This window comes from Chamaea fasciata, unplaced genomic scaffold, assembly GCF_029207755.1.
Source record: "Chamaea fasciata isolate MVZ Bird 193981 ecotype frontalis unplaced genomic scaffold, bChaFas1.0.hap1 SCAF_9, whole genome shotgun sequence".
NCBI classification, from domain to species: Eukaryota; Metazoa; Chordata; class Aves; order Passeriformes; family Sylviidae; genus Chamaea; species Chamaea fasciata.
This window is the reverse complement of record NW_027094094.1, coordinates 32008137-32026637: the sequence shown is the minus strand read 5'-3', so window position 1 is coordinate 32026637 and position 18501 is coordinate 32008137. Positions and strand designations below refer to the sequence as shown.

Here is an 18501-nt window from a genome sequence, read left to right as displayed (position 1 = left end):
GCTCCTGCAGATATTTTGGGAAAAGAGTAGAGTGGATTAGGCAGGGAACAAACAGCACATCCAGGAGGAGGAAAATGTTTGTGTATGTGGTCAGTGGTGCATGTCCAGCCTCTCTGTCCGTGCTGTCCTGGCTGGCTGGAGCAAGGTGACATTTGTCTGTCAGGGATTGTGCCAGCTCCCTGAGCCTTGTCTTGGGAATCCAGGGAGGTGTTTGCAGGAGAGACAGTGTTCAAATATGGTTTCAGCTTGGAGAATGGCAGCTGAGTGGGTGCATTTGGTGACAGGTGATCCCTGAAAAGGTTCAGAAGCAGAAGCTATCAAAACCGTGGAGCTGTGCAGAGAGGAAATATTTTGAGTGCAGCAGAGAGAAGAAATTTCCCTGCTCCCTGTGATTCCCACCAGGCAGCCTTGGTGTGCCGTGCTTTGGGGCAGCTGTCTGCAGATGCTCTTTTTTTGGCTTCCCCCTCGACACCCAGGCACACTCTGGCAGTGGAGGAGCAGGAAAAGGCTTTGGGAAGTTCATAGCTGAAGGTTTCCTTAAACTGCGAGCAGCTTCACCCTGTCTTCCCAACACTGAGCCAGTTGGTGCATTCCTGCCATTCTTCTCCCTAAAGCTGTTTCTTTCCATTCCCTGGATCAAGCAGACAAAGCAGCTGCTCTGCTGAGCCTGAGATTTTTTTATTTTTATTTGGGAGCTTTAGATTGAAAGGAATGGGACCATAGGATTTATTTTTATTGGACTGGGGTGGTACCATGGGATCCCTGAGATCAGACACCAGGATCTGTGCTGCCCTTGTGGTTTCTGTGCTCTGGTTTCTTTGGGAGAGCAGGGAGTAGCCAGAAATAGGCAAGTGCCGGCTGCCTTCCCATGGCAGAGCTCTGCTGTCAGCTTGTGAAGCCCTTTGGGCTGCTTTGGCTTCATCTTTAAACCAGGGAACACTGGCCTTGGAATTGACAGCTGCTGGTTATGGTCCCAAATCTAAACCTGGGCCATAAAAATCTCTCTTGTTACCCCCAAGGGTCTAATCAAAATCTGCTTCCCACCTGGAAATAAATATATATATTTTAGATGCACTCAGCTAAATTCCTTGACAGCTTTATGTGCCATAATTTCTCATGGTTTTCTGTGGATCCTTTCTGTTCTGGGGCATTGTTGACTCAGTCCCGGGCTGTGCTCCTCTCATAGAAACAAAGTAATGGTATTTTACCGCTTGTCACTGAGAAATTATGCACCGGTTTTCCCCAGGGCTACGATTCTTTTGAAGCCTGGTGGGCTTCAGGTAACTGTATCACCTCTCTCTCCTGCAGATTTCACTTCTGCAGGGAGGAAAGCAATAAAACTTAGTGTGTCGGCTGAATGCTGTTAAAATATTTTATTTATCACTGATTCCCGGTTCGTAGGCAGCAGGAATGCGTCTGTTTAATGCCTGTTGTCTTTAAAATGGAAATGTTCAGCAGATATTTGGTACTTTTGTTCCCAGTGAGTTATGTGAGATGGAAATAGGGGGAATAGACAGTAAAAAATGCTGTCTGGACTTAAACCTGTGGAAACAACCGGGGGACTTTGCTTTGTGCCTGGCACGAATGTATCAAGGGGACTGAAAACTGAAGAGTTTTGCATAACCCAAAATTTTTCCCCCCTTTTCACGTGCATCTCGAAAAACGCAGGATCAAATGCACGAACAACGTGCAAAGCCTCATGTCTGTGAGCGGGGGCCAGGCCCTTTCCAGCAACAGTGTGGAGCAGGGAGCAGCCCTAATTCCTCATCTTTCTTATAAATTTATTTCGTAAAGACCAGCTGCAGGTTGAAAGCTGGAGCCAGTGTGTAACAGGGGAAAAAAAAATAATAAAGGGCAAGACGAAAGGAGCTCAGTCCCATTAGCAGGGGCTGGATGTCTGGCATTCCCAGCTCATGCCTGGCATGGGAGGTCTAGACATAAACGTGTAGGTGCCACCCATCTCCAAAAATCATATTCAGGGCTGTATCTTCTTCCTCCTCCCCAAATCAAACTCCCCAAGAGAGAGCAGAAACAGCTGCTGAAAACCTCTGAGCATGAAACTGTGCTGGTGCCCCAGTTCTGCAAAAGCTTTTGTGAGGTTCCTGTGCTCTGGGGCTTTCATCACTGGCTCCTCCAGGCTGGATGATTTAATCAGGAATGCCCCAAACAGCCCCGTTTCTTCCCCAGAGAGCCAAGGCTGGAGCTGTGCTTTCAGGGTGAGCATCGCTGGCCCTTCAGCACCTGGCAAACAGAAGAACCCGGAACCATTTGGCACCAAGGGCTCGGCTGCTGTGGCTCATTTATTTGATTTTTGTTATTTCCGTGCTGCAGCCCCGTGGGCTGTATGGCAGAGGTGAGGCCACACAGAAAACCCGAGTGCACGAAGGAGAACCCTGCGCTCCAGGAAAGTCTCATCGGCTTTGGTATGGCAGAAAGTTAATTTGGGCTTTCGCATAGGTATTTGGGCCAGGCAGAAAATCTCCCAGATTTAAAGCCGGGGTTTTTTTTTTTAGTGCTCTGAAAGCCAGATGCCCTGCCTCCAGGCTTTTCCAGTGCAGACAGACTTGACCGATATTCCCATGAAAATCTGGGTTTTTAGAGCCCGGAGCTTGCTGAGGCTTGAGGAGGAGCCATGCCAGACGCTGGCTGATGCTTCCACTCGGAGAAGACAACAAAACCCGGCTCTTTAAAAGCAAAGTAAAGGGTGGTGGGGGGGAATAAGTTCTTTAAGGAGAAGTGGCACCTGGAGGGGAGCGGGGCCACGCCGGCAGCGGGACGGGAGGGGAGGTCCGGGGCTCGGACCTGTGTGCGGGCCGCCAGCAGAAGGCCGGAGGGCAGGCACCGGGGACTGCTCCCGGTCGGCTCCCTCCCTCCTCGGCAGCCCGGGGACGTGGGCGGCGCGGGGCGCGGCGGGGCCGGCGGGAGGGAGCGGGGCGAGGATGTGCATCCTCCCCGCCGCCCCTGCCTCCCTCCCGCCGCCCGCCTCCCCTCCCTCCCCGCTCGCCGCCGCGGGTGTGTGTGTGTGTGTGTGTCTCGGCTCCCTCGCCAGCCCGGCCTGACGCAGGCGGATCCACATCGCCCCTGACAACACCCCGGCTCCGGAGCGCCGTGCCGGGGGTCCGGCTGCGGCGGCGGCCCCGCGGGGCCGGGCCGAGCCCAGGGGGGCGGCGGGGGCCGGGGTGGCCCGAGCGCGGGGAGGCGGCCCCGGGGGGGGAAAGTTGCCGGCAGCGGCGAGGGGCGAGCGCGGCGGCAGGACCATGGGCACTTTGCGGGATTTACAGTACGCGCTGCAGGAGAAGATCGAGGAGCTGCGGCAGCGGGATGCGCTCATCGACGAGCTGGAGCTGGAGTTGGACCAGAAGGACGAACTGATCCAGAAGCTGCAGAACGAGCTGGACAAGTACCGCTCGGTGATCCGGCCCGCCACGCAGCAGGCGCAGCAGCAAAGCGCCGGCACCTTGCAGGGCGAGCAGCGGACCAAGCGCCAGGCGATCTCGGCCGAGCCCACCGCCTTCGACATCCAGGATCTCAGCCACGTCACCCTCCCCTTCTACCCCAAGAGCCCGCAGTAAGCAGGGGGTCACCCCGCCGCTCAGCCTTCCCCCTCTCTCTCTCTCATCCCGCTCCATCCCCGGCCTCGCCGCCGCCCGCCGGGCAGAGCCCGGAGCGCGGCATTCCCGCATCCTCTCCGGGTGGCCCCGCGGGGTGGGAAAGTTGCGAGCGCCGGGCTTGCGGGGCGGGGGAAGAGCGGCAGGAGCGAGCGCCGAGGTGCCGGCAGAGGGGGAGCCGGGCGTGCCCCGTCCCGGCTGCGGCGGGACCCGGCCGCCCCATCCCGCCGGGGGACGGGGGCAGCGGCGGACGCGGGGGGGACGCTGCTGCCGGAGGGTTGAACCGGGTCGTGTGGTGGGCACGGAGGCTTTATCGCTGCGGGAGGGGGCGGAGGAAACCCGGACCTCGCTCCGGGACCCCGCAGAGAGACATTCCCAGCTGGGAAACTTGGAGCCCGGCGGGATGAGATGCCCGGCTCTCTGGGCGGGGGCTGGTGTTTTGGGGAGGGCGGTGGGTTTGGCAGAAGCTTATTGCAGTGCCCTGGTGCGCCGGAGTGCGTGCGGGGGGCAGGGAAAGTTGCGGGGATCCTCAGGTGCCGGCGCGCCGGGGGATGCGCTGCCCCGGTTTCACACCTGCCGCAGATTAGGGAAATTAGAGCACCTTAATGGGGAAACGGAGCCCTCGCGGGAGCGGGATCGCTCTGCCTCGCTCCGTGCCTTTTCCCGGCCAATAAATCGCCGTGCCTTTGGTTCAGCGCTTCTCGAGGGAGGATAAAAAAAGGAGAAGGGAAGAGGTGATGAGCGGATGCTCGCCGCGCCGGGCTCCATGTGCGGGGACGGGGCGCGACCTCCCCGTCGACGGGCAAACCCGCCTCTCCTCCGCGGCCAGCATCTTCCTCGTGGAATTATAACCGGGAGCGCTGGCGGATCCCCGGAGCCATCCCGGTAGTGGGGAGCGTGTGTGCCAGGTGGGCTCCGGGATGCGGGCACCCTGCGGAGCCCCGCGGGGGACAGAGCGGCGGGCCACGGGGACGGTGGCAGGGGGCTCGGGGACCCCGCCGGGGCACGGGGACCCTGCCGGAGTGTCCCCTCAGGGACCGTGCCGGGGCCGGCCCCGCTCCCCGCGCAGCCTCAGCCCTTTCCCGGCGCCATGGCGGGGCCCCGCCGTCTCCAGGCAACTGCCCGCGCTCCGGGGCCCCGCCGGGCCGGGCCGGGCCGGGGGTGTCCCTCCTGCCGCTCCGCCACACTCCCATTCCCCCATTCCCCTTCCCACCCCCCTCATTCCCACCGCCACAGCTATTTTGTCCTTTTAAGGCGCCTGGCCGCGCGTTCATAAGGATGCCGGGGGAGGAACGGCGGTGGCGCGGGCAATGCCTCCCCGCAGCCCCCAGGACGAATCAAACCCCCCAGCAAGTGCCCGCCGCGGGCTGTCAGGACAGGGGGGACCGGGGTGCCAGCGGGCGAGCGCTCCGTGAAATCCCCGGGGCGTGCGGTAAACATCCAAGGGGGGATAAAGTACCCACTGTGTTAACTTCCTCCGGGAAAGCAAAACCCCAAACTTGTTGATTTCCTTGTCAGTGGCGTTGCCCCTCGGCGCCCTGGAAGTGCAGGTGGAGCTCCCAGAGCTCCGGAAAGCGCCACAGGTTTCGGCAGAGTGAGTCTGCAGAGTCCGCAGCCTCTGCCGTATCCAGCGAAACATCTAGGAAGCCTGGCAAAGCCTTGGATGAACGTTTTCCGGCTGGAATTTTAATTGCTCCCTGTGTAAATGCGGCCCTGCAGTCTGGTGTGGGGTGGAACGCGTGCCACTGCTCTCAGGGGGTCTTTCATATTGATCATCCACGGCCAATGCTCCTAATATTATTTACGGCGTTGAAGTCAACACGTGGCTGCAGGTTGTAATTGCTCAGGTGGGGTATTCCAAGGGTTTGGAGCAGCCCGGGGTAGTGGAAGATGTCCCTGCCCATGGCAGGAGGCTGGAATTAGATAAGTTTTAGGGTCCCTTCCAACTCAAACTGGCTTGTGATTACAGGAAAAGACCCTTGCTAGTGGTTTCAGGAGTGTATGTGGCTCTGGGAAGTGTTGAGTGCTCTGTGTCAGCCCTAAGAGCTCCGTGGCCAAAACAACTCTTGGTGGTGGTGAGGGTTAAGGTGGTGAGGACCTGGAAATACGAAAATCTGCAAAAAAGGGTTGGGGTTTTTTTTGCCCCTTTTTCAGTTCACGCTGAACTTCAGTGACTCTTGAGGTAATGGCACCTAACCTTTGGTTTTGTTAAGCTGCCAGGAAGTGTTCAAAAGGCAGGTGGATGTGGCACTTGGGGATATTGGCTAGTGGTGGCATTGGCAGTGCTAGGAGAATGGTTGGACTTGATGATTTTGGAGGGGTTTTCAAACCAAAGTGATTCTAAAGTAGCTTCTGGGTAGTTGTTGTTGTTTTTGTTGCGGTGATGTTGTGTTTGTTTGTTTGTTTAGTTGGATGGTGCTGGATTTACTCTCCTGACCTAGCAGAGGTGGCTGGAGATTGGTACGATCAATAGTAGCAGAAAATCTGTTGGAACTGAATTATGAGGGTCATGGTAGATACTTGATGGTCTGTGCTGGTGGAAGCTGTTGTGATGCCATGTAGAAGATTCTGGGTTATGGAGTGTTTGAATGACTGTAAGAGAGCTGGAGAAGGACTTGGGACAGGACACAGGGAATGGCTCTCAGTGCCAGAGGGCAGGGATGGATGGGATATTGGGAAGGAATTGTTCCCTGGGAGGGTGGGCAGGCCCTGGCACAGGGTGCCCAGCGTAGTTGTGGCTGCCCCTGGATCCCTGGAAGTGTCCAAGGCCAGGCTGGATGGGGTTTGGAGACCCCTGGAATAGTGGAAGGTGTCCCTGCCCATGGCAGGGGTTGGCACTGGATGAGCTTTAAGATCCTGTCCAACCTAAACCATTCTGTGACTGGCTTTCAGACTGTGAAAGTAAATTCAATTGCCTTGTGTGGACAAATACCATTACATCTGCAGGATCTTCCCTTACACACACATTCCCCCACTCCCCCCATTTAGGATGCATATTGTTAAATAAAATTCCTTTTTCAGAGCTGTGAGAGTCTGAGTTGCTGTTGCAGGGTTGGGCTTCTTTTGCCTCTACAAAGTTTTTAAAAGTGAAGCAGGACTTTGTGGGCTGACATGAGGAGCTTAAGTCCATGGAGGGACATGCCCAGCCATTCAGCCATTTTCTCCTGAGTTACAAGTGAGAGGAATTGCTCATTAGCATCTTTATCAGTCTCCTTGATCAAGTAACTAGAAACCAGTTATTTAACATAAGTGGCTTTTTTCTTCCCTGCCCCTCTATAAGGGAATAACTTGCAAGAAGTGACTGAGTAAGAGGGCACAGGCTGGGCAGGAAGCTGGCTGGTTTTCCACAGCAGAAAAAAATGCCACAACAGATCTTTCTCTCCTCTTCATCTTCCCAAATTGCTGCTTGTGTTTGTTTTTCCACACCTCTGACCTCTTGCAGGGTATATCCTGGCTGCTAACAGCCTGTCACAGTGGAGGGAATACGGTGAGACCGAGTCTGTACCAACTGCCTTTGCAGTTAAAATCGTACAGAGCAGCCAAGCAAAGAGAAGCCTTTTCAACCAGCAAGCTGCAACTCTTCCCTTTCTCTGCCTCGTTCTTGCCATGGGAAAATACCCAGGACTTTAATTTTAACAGGCTGCTTTGTTCAGGAATCAGCAACAGCTGTTTGCCTTTTTGGAAGGCTGTGTAATCAGCGTGTTTTCTTTTCCAGAAGAGAAAAAAAGAAATGTAGAAGTAGAACACAGAACGAGGCACAGAGCTCATGAGTGTGAAGGGCCTGATCTCTTGACTGGGGTGGTACAAGCTCTGCTGTTAGCAGAGACAGCAGCAAAGTGCTGTGTCATTTGTAAGAAATGTTGAGTAAAACGAAAAATAACTTGATTTGGGGAGTTAACAGACTTTTGGGGAATCTGCCAGAATCCCAGAGACTTGTTTGCGAGGGGAGAAAGCAGCCTGTGAGTTGTATTTAAGAGGTCTGGTTTAAGAAATATAAAATACTTGGTTGCATAGCCTTAGGGAAAGCAAAACATCCATACAAGAGGTTTAACAAAATCCCTGCAATGGCCAGATTGGTTCTTTGAAGCAAATGTGCATATCCAGTGGGAGCTAGAGGCGTATTTTAAATGATCATAATAGTCATAAAACCCCCAGAAATACTTGAAAAGCACTTTGTATTTAGGGTGTTGGCACGAAATGCTCTCCTGGTGTTTATCAGTGCTCTCTATGCTGCAGTACCCAGGAGCCATTCATCTAAAAACCCCTGAAACGACCCAACCCCCTTTTCCCTCATCCCCCACGCTCTCCTCTTCCTACAGGAATTTGGGGGATGGTTGGTACATGATGAAACCACTGGGAACTGGTGGTTGAGGTGATGGGGGGAGGAACTGAGGCACGCTCCTGCCGTGTTGGTTTCCAGGAATGTGGGGCAGGAGCTGCGGTCGTGGTGGCCTCTTTAGTCCTGTCGCTTTCTGGTGAAGCATCTTGCCCTGAGCAGTCAGCAGAGATGGATGTAGCGGTGCAACCTTCCTGTTTTTTTGGTGTCAATCCGCTCTGATGTGTCCAGTGAGCAATTAATTGAACTGCATTTATCATTTGCTGTGAGAGCTGTTAAATGCTGTGGTTGCTTTTACGTGCCCTAACACAGAATCCATCTGAATGTGGTTTAAGCTGGTGCTCGATGGGCAAAAATCCATTAATGTCAGTGGGGTTTTTCGGTGCATTTGCAGGGTCAGGATTTAGGGTCAGGATTTTATTGCGACGTGTTGAGCGGCGCTGGGGAGGATCCCTGGTGCTCTGCAGGGCTGAGGTTCTGCTGTGAGGGATGATGCTGTCCGTGGCAGAGCTGTGAGCGCAGGAAGGGTAGCGCTGGAGCAAGGCAGCCGAGCGTGATTTCCCCGTGTTTTGACAGGTCTGGCTCGGCAGTGGTGGCTGTGATTGGGCTCCCCTCTGTGCGCTCGTGTGACTCACGCTCCGAGCGCCTTTAATGCCTTGGGAAGTGACAAGGGGACATTGTGACAGCTCAGCTCCTCGTGTAACACATTACAACCCTCTGAGGTCCGGGTTACTCGCGGTAGTAAGGGGTGGCTGTGTGGTGTTAGGCTGTGAAGCACAGAACTACAATTTTTCTCTGTTGAAGCAGTGTTTTGGGTCATCTCTCAACACACTTGTTCAGGCTGGTGACGTTTGTGCTGAGTGTAAACTCCAGAGGGGTTTGACTCAAAGGAAGGTAAAAAACAAATCTCCCAGTAAAGCTATTAAAGCCACAGAGTTGTTTTGTCATCTTCTGTCTGGTTTTTGCTGAGATGAGTTTAATTGCAAGATAAAACATCGCTGCAATGTCAGTTATCCTTAGTTCTGTTCGGCAAGCAGCAGGGTTTTTCTGCTGTTGGAGATTAATTTTAGCAGTGTGGTGTCAGTAAACTGTGTTTTAAAGCAAAGTAGTTCTGTTCAGAAACTACAGTGACATTTTCTTGGTGGTTATATGCAAAACAGCACTCTTCAGCAAGTACAGTAGCTCCAAGAACACTAACAGCGGGTAATTAACTTAGAGACTCTTTTTAAAATTGTAGTACAGCTCCATAATTTCATTTTCTGCGGAATTAACTTTTTTTCTTTTATCTGTACTACTGGAATAATTACCTATACTTGTCTGAGCTGTGTTACATTCATCCTTAGCTGTATGAATGCTGTAGGTGGAGAGTTTTAAAGTGCTTCAACACAAAATGAGGTCCCCAGGCCATGGACATGAATTCCTTCTCTCCAGAATCTGTGAAAGCATTCCTGAGCTTCAGCATCCCATGTTCCTAAACAAAGGATGTGGTTTCCGTTTCTGAAATGAATAATAATAATAAAGCCAGGTCAGAGTTCTGAAACTGACGTAGTAGCACAGAATTTAGCCCGGTCAGCTGCCTCTGGAAGAAGAAGGGACTCCGTGAGTCCTGAACTTGCTGAGCACCAGATGGAAAATAGGAGTCAAGGGGAGAATTTGTTTCTTTAGAGAGTTAAAAAGGATACAGTGAATTGTTCCATATCGGTTTCTGTGGTTATCCTGCTTGAGCCAGATGCTGTAGGATGATAAGAGTTACTGAATACAAACATCTTTCTGATGTTTGGGAAAGGGTGCAGGAAAGCTGAGCTGGAGGTGGGTTAAATGCCACTCACTGCTATCAGTGATAGTCGTTGATGCCTGTGCTGCTGGTCTTTGCTTTTGGCCTTTCATGGGGCCCAAATATGCATCAGGGCGAAGCATAAATATTTCTGTAAGTGTTTTTCATCTGCGGCTTTGCTGTTTCTAGAGGGTACGTGCAGGCAGAGAAGTGCCCGACATTCGGGTTTTGTGTAGCTTGTCTTTGTTTTGAAGGGCAGAGAGAACAGGAAAAAACAAAAGTATTGGTTGCTACACTGGAATCTAAACCATGACAATAACACCTTTCTCCTCTCAGCATCTACGGAAAGTGGTTTGGTGTAAGTGTGCAATCAGTCGGGTATGTTCTGTGTATCCTGACATCGTGAATGCCTGGAATGGCATCCAGGTCCTTTGGAAATGCTGCTAAAGCCCCCGCCTGGCAGGGTTTGTGTCAGGGGAAGCTCCAGCGCAGCGTGCTCCGAGCAGGAGCACAGGACCGCCGTTTTGCAAGGCTCTTGCAGCCACTGGTTTCCTTGGAAACCAGAGCCTGAGCAAGGGAGAGCCAAACTTCAACACCCGTGCCTGCTTTCCAAGTCGAAAATGGGCTGTCAGACTTTCAGAAGTCTGAGCTCTTCGGGCTGTGTTTGGGGCTTGTTCATCAGGAGCAAACTTGAAGCAGGGTATCAGTGAGAAACAGCCCCTTGTCAGGCTGCAACGATTCCTGCCTGGAGCGATGCTTCTTTCCCCAAATTCCCTTCTTTGATTCGGTTTGTGAGCACATTTATTGGAGGTGTTTTCCTGTCAAACACCCCAGCTGTGTTAGGAAAGCTGCACAGCAGATCTGTGACTTGGGCTTGACATGGATTTAGAAACTGCCCAGCCCAGCTCATTTTGTTCACTTACTTAATGTTCTCTGAGGTGGTGGCTGTGGGTGACGTGAACAAAGAGGAGAAATCGTCATGGAGCTGCCTGGGTTGATGGAAAATTAAATTGCAGTCTCATAAGTGCACACGTACTTTGCGTTGAATGTGAAGAGAAATACATATATATTGACATGTGTGTGCACTCATGCATTTTAGCACATGTAGGGGAGCTTTGCATTCATGCAAATACACTTTTATTAGGGAGGGAAAACAGTCAGGCTTTAATATCAGTGGACTAGAGGCAGTTCTGTACAGAACCAGCAGGACTGTGGGAATGCATCCTGGTCTAATGGAAGGTGTCACTGCCCATGAACAGGGTGACTTTTTAACATCCCTTCAAATCCAAATGTGGAAATGCTGTTGATTTCCGTGACCACAGAGTATCATTGAGGTTCAGGAGCGGAGGAGTAAATAACATGGGTGTGATGGAAATAGAGAGCCACTGTTCCCTGCACTCAGTGGAAGTGGGTCCCTGGGATGTGTCAGTGCTTGTTAGGATTTAAACCGCTTATTTGATGTCATTTGTGTGCAGAGATCTGGTGGCTGAGGGGAATTCATTACTGCTCTTGGAGTCCACAGGCTAAATGAGGAAAATAACCTCCTTGGTGCGTGATATTTCTGCTGAATGGAGGAAATCAATGGCCTTGGGACTGCCAGCAGCACATCAGGGCAGTGGCCAAGCACTTCAGGAAGGTGTAGATAAAGCAAATGCGATGCAAATAGGGCCACTCAGCTGTGCCTTAGGGCTTGTTGGAAATGATATCTGGCTTCAGCTATAGAGACTCCTTCAAAATCAGACTCTTAAACCCCTGAGGTGAAATGGAAGATCAGGCATCCTGGAAATACAGGGTTAGCCTCCAGCTCTTGGCCTTGAAATTGCAGTATTGCCTAAGTTAGTAAAGGCACGGGGTTGTGTGAAGGGTGGGCACGGTCAGCTGGAGGAGATGAACATCCTTCAGCAGCTCCCGTGTTTTGTGGTAAGGAGCACCATCCTCTTCTCCCTTTTCTTCTGAGCCCTTGGTTACTTCCCTGGGTGTCTTGTTCCTGCTCCTTCTTCTGTCCAAGATCTTTCTCCCTTCCCATGGATGCTGCCTATTCTCTTCCCTGGCAATCCCAAACCTCTTCTTCTACACAGCTGTCCTATCCAGCAAGGTCCAAACGTTACATCTCCAATAAAAATCAGCCTTGTTTCCTGTGTGCATCTGGAGGCAGAGAACCTCCAGTGACTGGAGCACAAGATACCGCAGGAGGCTGGATTTTCCTGCCAGTCCAGCTTTTCTGGTGTGCCAAGGCCTTTTCTGCTCCTCGCCTGCCCCACCAGCGAGCAGGCAGTGGCGACACAAAAATTGGGAGGGGAAGAGCCAGGACAGCTGATCCCAACTGCCCAAGGAGGATTGCATAGGATGGAACTCTGCATTCCTGGGAATGGTTGAACACCCACCTGCCTATGGAAAACATGGAATGGGTTCCCTGTGGCTTTTGCTTTACCTGTTGAATTGCCTTTGTATCAACTTTTTCCCTTTTGCCCTTCTGATTGTCTCCCCCCTCCCAGCTGGGGTGAGGGCTGTGAGGTGCTGGGGTTCTACCTCCAGCAGGAACATCTCAAAGTGTCTGTAACTCCAAAGAGATTGGGGCCCAAGGGTAGGTCCTGGAGCAGGAACACCTTGAGGCATCAGCAGCTGTGCATGAGACCATGGGTGAGCTCATGACACAGCAGGTTCATTCCTGGAGCGCCTGTGGCTGTGGATAAATCCATGCTGGAGCAGGTTCCTTCCTGGAGCAGGGTTCATTCCTGCAGGGCCTGTGGCTGTGGATAAATCCATGCTGAAGCGGGTTCATTCCTGCAGGACCTGTGGCTGTGGATAAATCTATGCTGGAGCAGGTTCATTCCTGGAGCAGGTTCATTCCTGGAGGACCTGTGGCTGTGGGTAGATCCATGCTGGAGCAGGTTCATTCCTGGAGGGCCTGTGGCTGTGGGTGAATCCATGCTGGAGCAGGTTCATTCCTGGAGCAGGTTCATTCCTGGAGGACCTGTGGCTGTGGGTAAATCCATGCTGGAGCAGGTTCATTCCTGGAGCAGGTTCATTCCTGGAGGACCTGTGGCTGTGGGTAGATCCATGCTGGAGCAGGTTCATTCCTGGAGGGCCTGTGGCTGTGGGTGAATCCATGCTGGAGCAGGTTCATTCCTGGAGCAGGTTCATTCCTGGGAGGCCTGTGGCTCCTAGAGAAGGCCATGCTGCAACAGGAGCACCTCCTAGTAAGTGTGGCTGTGGATAAATATAGCACAGCAGGTAAACCCCTGCAGAGACTGGCTGATGGATAAGGTTCATTCCTGGAGCAGGTACGTCCCTAAGGGTGTCTGGATAGGTCCAAGTAGGGGCAGGAGCAAAGGGAGGAGTTCACTGCAGTGTTCAACTTCACTGTCTGGTCCAAAGGGACAGGGGTGGAGACAGTAATGGATACACCCTGAAGTTGTTGTATCCAGAGATTTCAGTGACACCTCCCAGGAATCACTGCAGCAGGAATCCCTTGCTGGGAGCCGGGGGAAGGCTTCCCTGCAGTATCAGCCCCTTCAGTGGCATTGGCTTTGAGCTGTATTGTCACGATGTCCCCCTGCACACCCTGTGCTGTCTCAGCGATATCCTGGGGACCTCCGTGCCCTGCCCCAGCTCCAGAGTGTTCAGTGTTCAGCATTGCTTGTCCTTGTTACAGTCCTGCCTGTGGTCCAAACAACAGCCAGATCTCACTGGTGGGGAATATCCAGACCAAGAGTGGGGTAAATCCATCAGAAATGTGGGAGTGTGTGTGTGCCTCCATACACAGCTCATGTGTGAGTCCCGGAACAGGGCTGTGCATCCAAACTTAGCAGATACATACAAACTAGCTGGGAGGTGTGTGTGTAATACCTTGTTGTTTCTCCTTTATGCCTCCTTGCACATTTAAGTCCTGTTCAGACAGCTTTTGCACAAAGGGGAGAACATCTCCTGGTCATCAGATCCATGATTGCTTTCTGTTCTCCCGGTGTAAGCCCGGCTCTGCGAGGCACAGGAGGGAGATGAAGCGTGGAGAGGAGGAGGCTCCTTTAGCACTGTGCCCAAACACTGGGACTAGGACACCGGGATAGAGCATGCTGGGAGAGTGTAAGGCAGGCAGATCCTCTGGTTTCCCCCCTTCCCTTGTTTGAGGGCACGGCTGGGAGGAAGCCAGGGCTGCTTGAAGTTGGACAGTGGTTGAAGTATCCCTGCTCCTGCTTGGAGGAGGGACGCAGCTGGGACAGCTGTGCTTGCACACATTCTGGTGACATTCGGCTGCTTTCTAGGTGACTCTGGCAGGTATTTCAGAGTCTCAGCTTGCCTTGGCAGGAAGGGTCCTGTGGCCTTTTTGTGGATCAGTTCTGGGTGGATGCTGTAGCGCAGTCTGGATTCCCAAGGGAGCGCTCGCTATCCACCTCATCTCCCTCCATTCACATGCTGGGTTTGTTCCTGTGCCTGCGGGAGGGTTTCCAGCAGGCACAGCAAGCTGGGATACCTGAGCACAGTGACTGCCTGCACTGTGTTCCTTGTGCCACCGCTGTTTGTTGGGATCTGGCACTGGGAAAAGTGACTTTGGGCTCTGTGAGGTGACAGACCTGACCTCTGCCTCCTTCACCTCCTGTTTTGCAAGCACTGTTATTTTCTCATCAACCGCCCTGCCAGGTCCTTTGTGTCTTGTCCATGACTAGGAACAAATTATCCCTTCCCTCAAAAATCCCCAGGTTTTTCCCCTTTGGGCTTTGTGCAAGGATGAGTGTTAGCGTGCTCTAGGTAGGCGAAGTGGCTCCAAAAGGGAGATCATCAATCAAATCTCAGCTCTTTGGGTTTATGCTATTACTCTTGCACAGGCAAAACAAGTGTTTTGAAATGGTTTCTTAATTTGAAAGCCGAAAATAACTCAAATGGGAACCCAGTAGTGCGGTGCTAAGGGCATCGCTTGGGAGGTACAAATCTGGGTTAAGCATTATCCCACTATCTGGGGGTAAAAATGGAGAAGCTTCCATAGGGATTGAGGCTGTTTGGTGAGGCCAAACACATGGGAGACCTGCTGGAAACGGGGCAGAGCCAGGGACGTGAGTCCATGTCACTCACACGTCACCTCTGGAGCACAGTGGCTCTCCACTCTCTCCTTGTTTTGACTGAAATTCCAGCTGTGAGCTATAAAGGACTTTTTCAATGGCAGCTTTACTCTATACTCACGCTTTTTCAAGGTTTTTCACCACAAAAGGTTCTTGCTGTGCTCTGTCATGGGCAAGTGTTATAAGCTGGAGTCACATTATTTGTTTAAGCTGGCTGGGCACAAACATTTTGGCTGTAGGGTTCTGAAGGAGGCTCCTGCTTAATAAATACAGCTGAGCAACATTCAGAGCATTGTGGCAGAGTTGTTATTGATGGAAAATCCCGTGAATACGTAGCAACCAAAAGATAAAGCTCAGCGGGGCTGTGCTGGCAGGGTGCAGGAGTGGGAAGGGTGACTTGGGACAGCTGCCCTGGGCACTGGGGCAAAGCAGAAGCTCAGGTTAACTGTGGAAAATATGGATGCTTGTGAATGGTACCCAGAAGGGGATCTTCACAGGGATTTGGAGTTTTAAAATATGCTGGCGGAGCCTTCTGAGGCTTAGGTGCTTCCTGGGGAGCCTTCAGCTCTGTTACCTATCCCGATTGCCTTGGTCAGCAGCTGAAATATTTTGTGACTTTGCCTATACTGGAGAAATTATATAGCATGGGGAGATAATATTCCATGCTTATTCCAAGCTTCTTAATGGAATTTTTATCAGTTCCACTGAAGAATAGGATGTACAAAAAAGCTGCCTGGCTGTCAGGTTGTTTGCTCTGTGGCTCCTTTAGAGCTGCCTTGGCTCTCTCTGTGTGGCTTCCCAGTAAAATGATGAGAGGGACCATCCCGCCCTAAATTCCAAGTGTCTGCAGCCACCAGGTGACATCAATTCCCTTTGACACTGAGGGACAGGCAGGGCAGGACTGCAGGGTGCAGACCCTGAGCATCCCTCGCTGATGTTTCAGACTCATTGCTGCCACATCTCTCACTGCTCAACAGCTGTTTCTTTTTTCCTTCCGCCAATATCTGCTCGTTTTAAAACTATCTTATGCTCAGTGTTTTCAGAAGACCTAAAGGCTGGTTTGTTTCTTTTTTTTTTTAATCTGTTTGGGCCGGGGAGCGTGAGATTGTTCAGCCACAGCCACTCAGAGCCCTGACACCATTTTCTCTGGGATTGTTTTGTCGACTCAAGTGTACTCTGCTGCAATACAAACATTGAGGATAAAAGGCAACCACCTCAGCAAATTAGTGTGAAAGCACTGCAGAAGAACTGTAGATGTGTGTTTTGGTCTTTTTTTTAGAGTCAAGATTTCTCCTTCTGCCCATGGCCTGTGCGTTTTAAGGAGTATCTGTTGTGCAGGGAGAGCTTTTAGAAGTTAAATCATTTGTCTGTTTGTGGATTCATCTGAAGGGTAAATTAGATGCTGCATTGACAGGGATCTGCCTGTGTGGTAAAACTTCAGGCAAGGTTGGATTTAAGTGAGTCTGGGAAAAAAAAGTCAGTTGTGGATCATTTGAAACCTCTCCTGGGAGGAAAGGCAGGGAGAATTGGGGATTCAGCCTAGAAAAGAAGGATCTGGGTAGACCTTAGAACCCCTTCCAGTACCTGAAGGGGTGCCAAGACAGTTGGGGAGGGACTTGGGACAAGGGATGGAGGAACAGGACACAGGGAATGGCTTCCCACTGCCAGAGGGCAGGGATGGATGGGATATTGGGAAGGAATTGTTCCCTGGGAGGGTGGGCAGGCCCTGGCACAGGGTGCCCAGAGCAGCTGTGGCTGCCCCTGGATCCCTGGAAGTGTCCAAAGCCAGGCTGGACAGGGCTTGGAGCAGCCTGGGATAGTGGAAGGTGTCCCTGCTCATGGCAGGGGTTGGCACTGGATGGGATTTAATGTCTCTCCTAACCCAAACCATTCTGGGGTTCTGTGATTCCATTCTAGTTTTCATAATGAAAAAATATTTTTCCTCTACGTGCTACAGGTGTCCAGGCGTGCAGTACTTTTACAGAAAAAAAAGTAACAAAAAGGCAAAAACCAAACCAAAACAAACTCAAAAACCCCTGAAAATGCTCTGAAGGGTTATAGTGCTTTTTAAACAAGAATCTCAAAATGCCCAGTCTTATTTTTGGTTATTGTCCGTGAAGGCTTTTCTGAGCAGCAGCCTCTACTCTGAGTGCAGCTGGTTGAGAAACCTCCCCTTTAGCAGCAGCTGGGTTGTGTGGAATGAAAGAATTAATTAACCTGGTGTGGAATGAGAGAACTTAATAAACCTGGTGAGGAATGAAATACCTAATCAGCCTGTGGCCAGCCTGGAAGAGCAGCCACCTGATGTGTCCTGTTTGATTATCAGGGGCTTGATTCCCGGCCAGGCATGGTTGAGCTGAGCTCCTTTGTGTGAGGCTGAGGTGAAAAGCTCCTTCTCTCTGCTGGGACTTTAGCAGAAAACTGAATTTTCATACCCAAGACTCAGGGGAGTGGTCACGGGCACGTAGTGGCAGAAATTTCTGCTGAGGAACAAAAGCAAATTCCTCATCAGAGAATGTAATCAACTGGTGATGCTGCAGCTGGTTCCTTGCAGCCTGTGCACGCAGACAAAATAGCAATGTAGTAGAGAGAAAATGTTTGCTGAGTTAACTGGGCTATATTTAGGTGCCAAATAAACAGATTTCTGCTTTTGACCCTCCCCCTCACACCCTCCAAACTGCTTCTCGGGCTGTCTGCAAATGCCTTGGCTGTTGGTGGCTTCTGTTCCCTGCAAGAAGAGTGATGGGGAGCAGTAGGGGAGGGATATGGACATGGAATAGGTGAGTGCTGGGCACACAGTCCCCATCTCCAGCCTTGTTCCCTCTCAGCCCTTCCTTAGCCCTGTCTGCACCAGCTGCCTGAGGTACAAAACCCTGAACCCACCAAACTCTTCTCCATGGGGGTCTTTGGGAATTGCAGGGGGTTTGACTGGGCCAGGTGCTGGTGCTGCCCCTGGGTTAGGCAATCCCCAGGATCAATCCAGGGGATGAGCAGCTGGAGCAGCCCTGGGAGAAGGACCTGGGGGTGCTGGGGGTGAGAGCTGGGACCCAGAACCCCCCGTGCCCTGGGCTGAGCCCCAGCGTGGGCAGCAGGGGAGGGGGGATTCTGCCCCTCTGCCCCTGTGCTCAGGTGAGACCCCACCTGCAGAGCTGCCCCAGCCCTGGGGCCCAGCACAGGAGGGACCTGGAGCTGCTGGAGAGAGGCCAGGGGAGGCTCCAGGATGAGCAGCGGGATGGAGCAGCTCTGCTGGGAGGAAAAGCTGGGAGAGCTGGGGATGTTCAGCCTGGAGAGGAGAAGCTTTGGGGTGGCCCGATTGTGGCCTTCCAGTGCCTGAAGGAGCCACAGGAACCATGAAGAGAGACTCTTTCCAAGGGATGGAGGGACAGGACACAGGGAATGGCTTCCCACTGCCAGAGGGCAGGGATGGATGGGATACTGGGGAGGAATTGTTCCCTGGGAGGGTGGGCAGGCCCTGGCACAGGGTGCCCAGAGCAGCTGTGGCTGCCCCTGGATCCCTGGAAGTGTCCAAGGCCAGGCTGGACATTGGGGCTTGGAGCAGCCTGGGATAGTGGAAGGTGTCCCTGTCCATGGCAGGGGTGACAGTGGATGAGCTTTAAGGTCTCTCCCAACCCAAACCATTCCAGAATTCTATGACCACTGTGCCCTTTTTGATCCATATAAAGCAGGAGCTGAAAAATCAGCATCTTCCCTTCCATGCTGCATTTTACA

At 52.3% G+C, this 18501-nt stretch overlaps 1 protein-coding gene across 2 annotated transcripts in view; it reads left to right on the top strand.

The window, feature by feature from the left end:
• The window catches only part of PRKG1 (protein kinase cGMP-dependent 1), a 365655-nt gene that overhangs the window by 23139 nt on the left and 324015 nt on the right, over positions 1-18501 (top strand). Inside the window, exon 1 of one of the 2 annotated variants that reach the window (XM_066191713.1) lies at positions 3039-3568. The exons of the other annotated variant lie outside the window; for it this stretch is intronic. Within the exon in view, the coding sequence (XP_066047810.1) occupies positions 3258-3568 (311 nt within the window). The 5' untranslated portion in view covers positions 3039-3257. Of the gene's footprint in view, positions 1-3038; positions 3569-18501 lie in introns of those variants that run through there. 2 annotated transcript variants of the gene reach the window in all.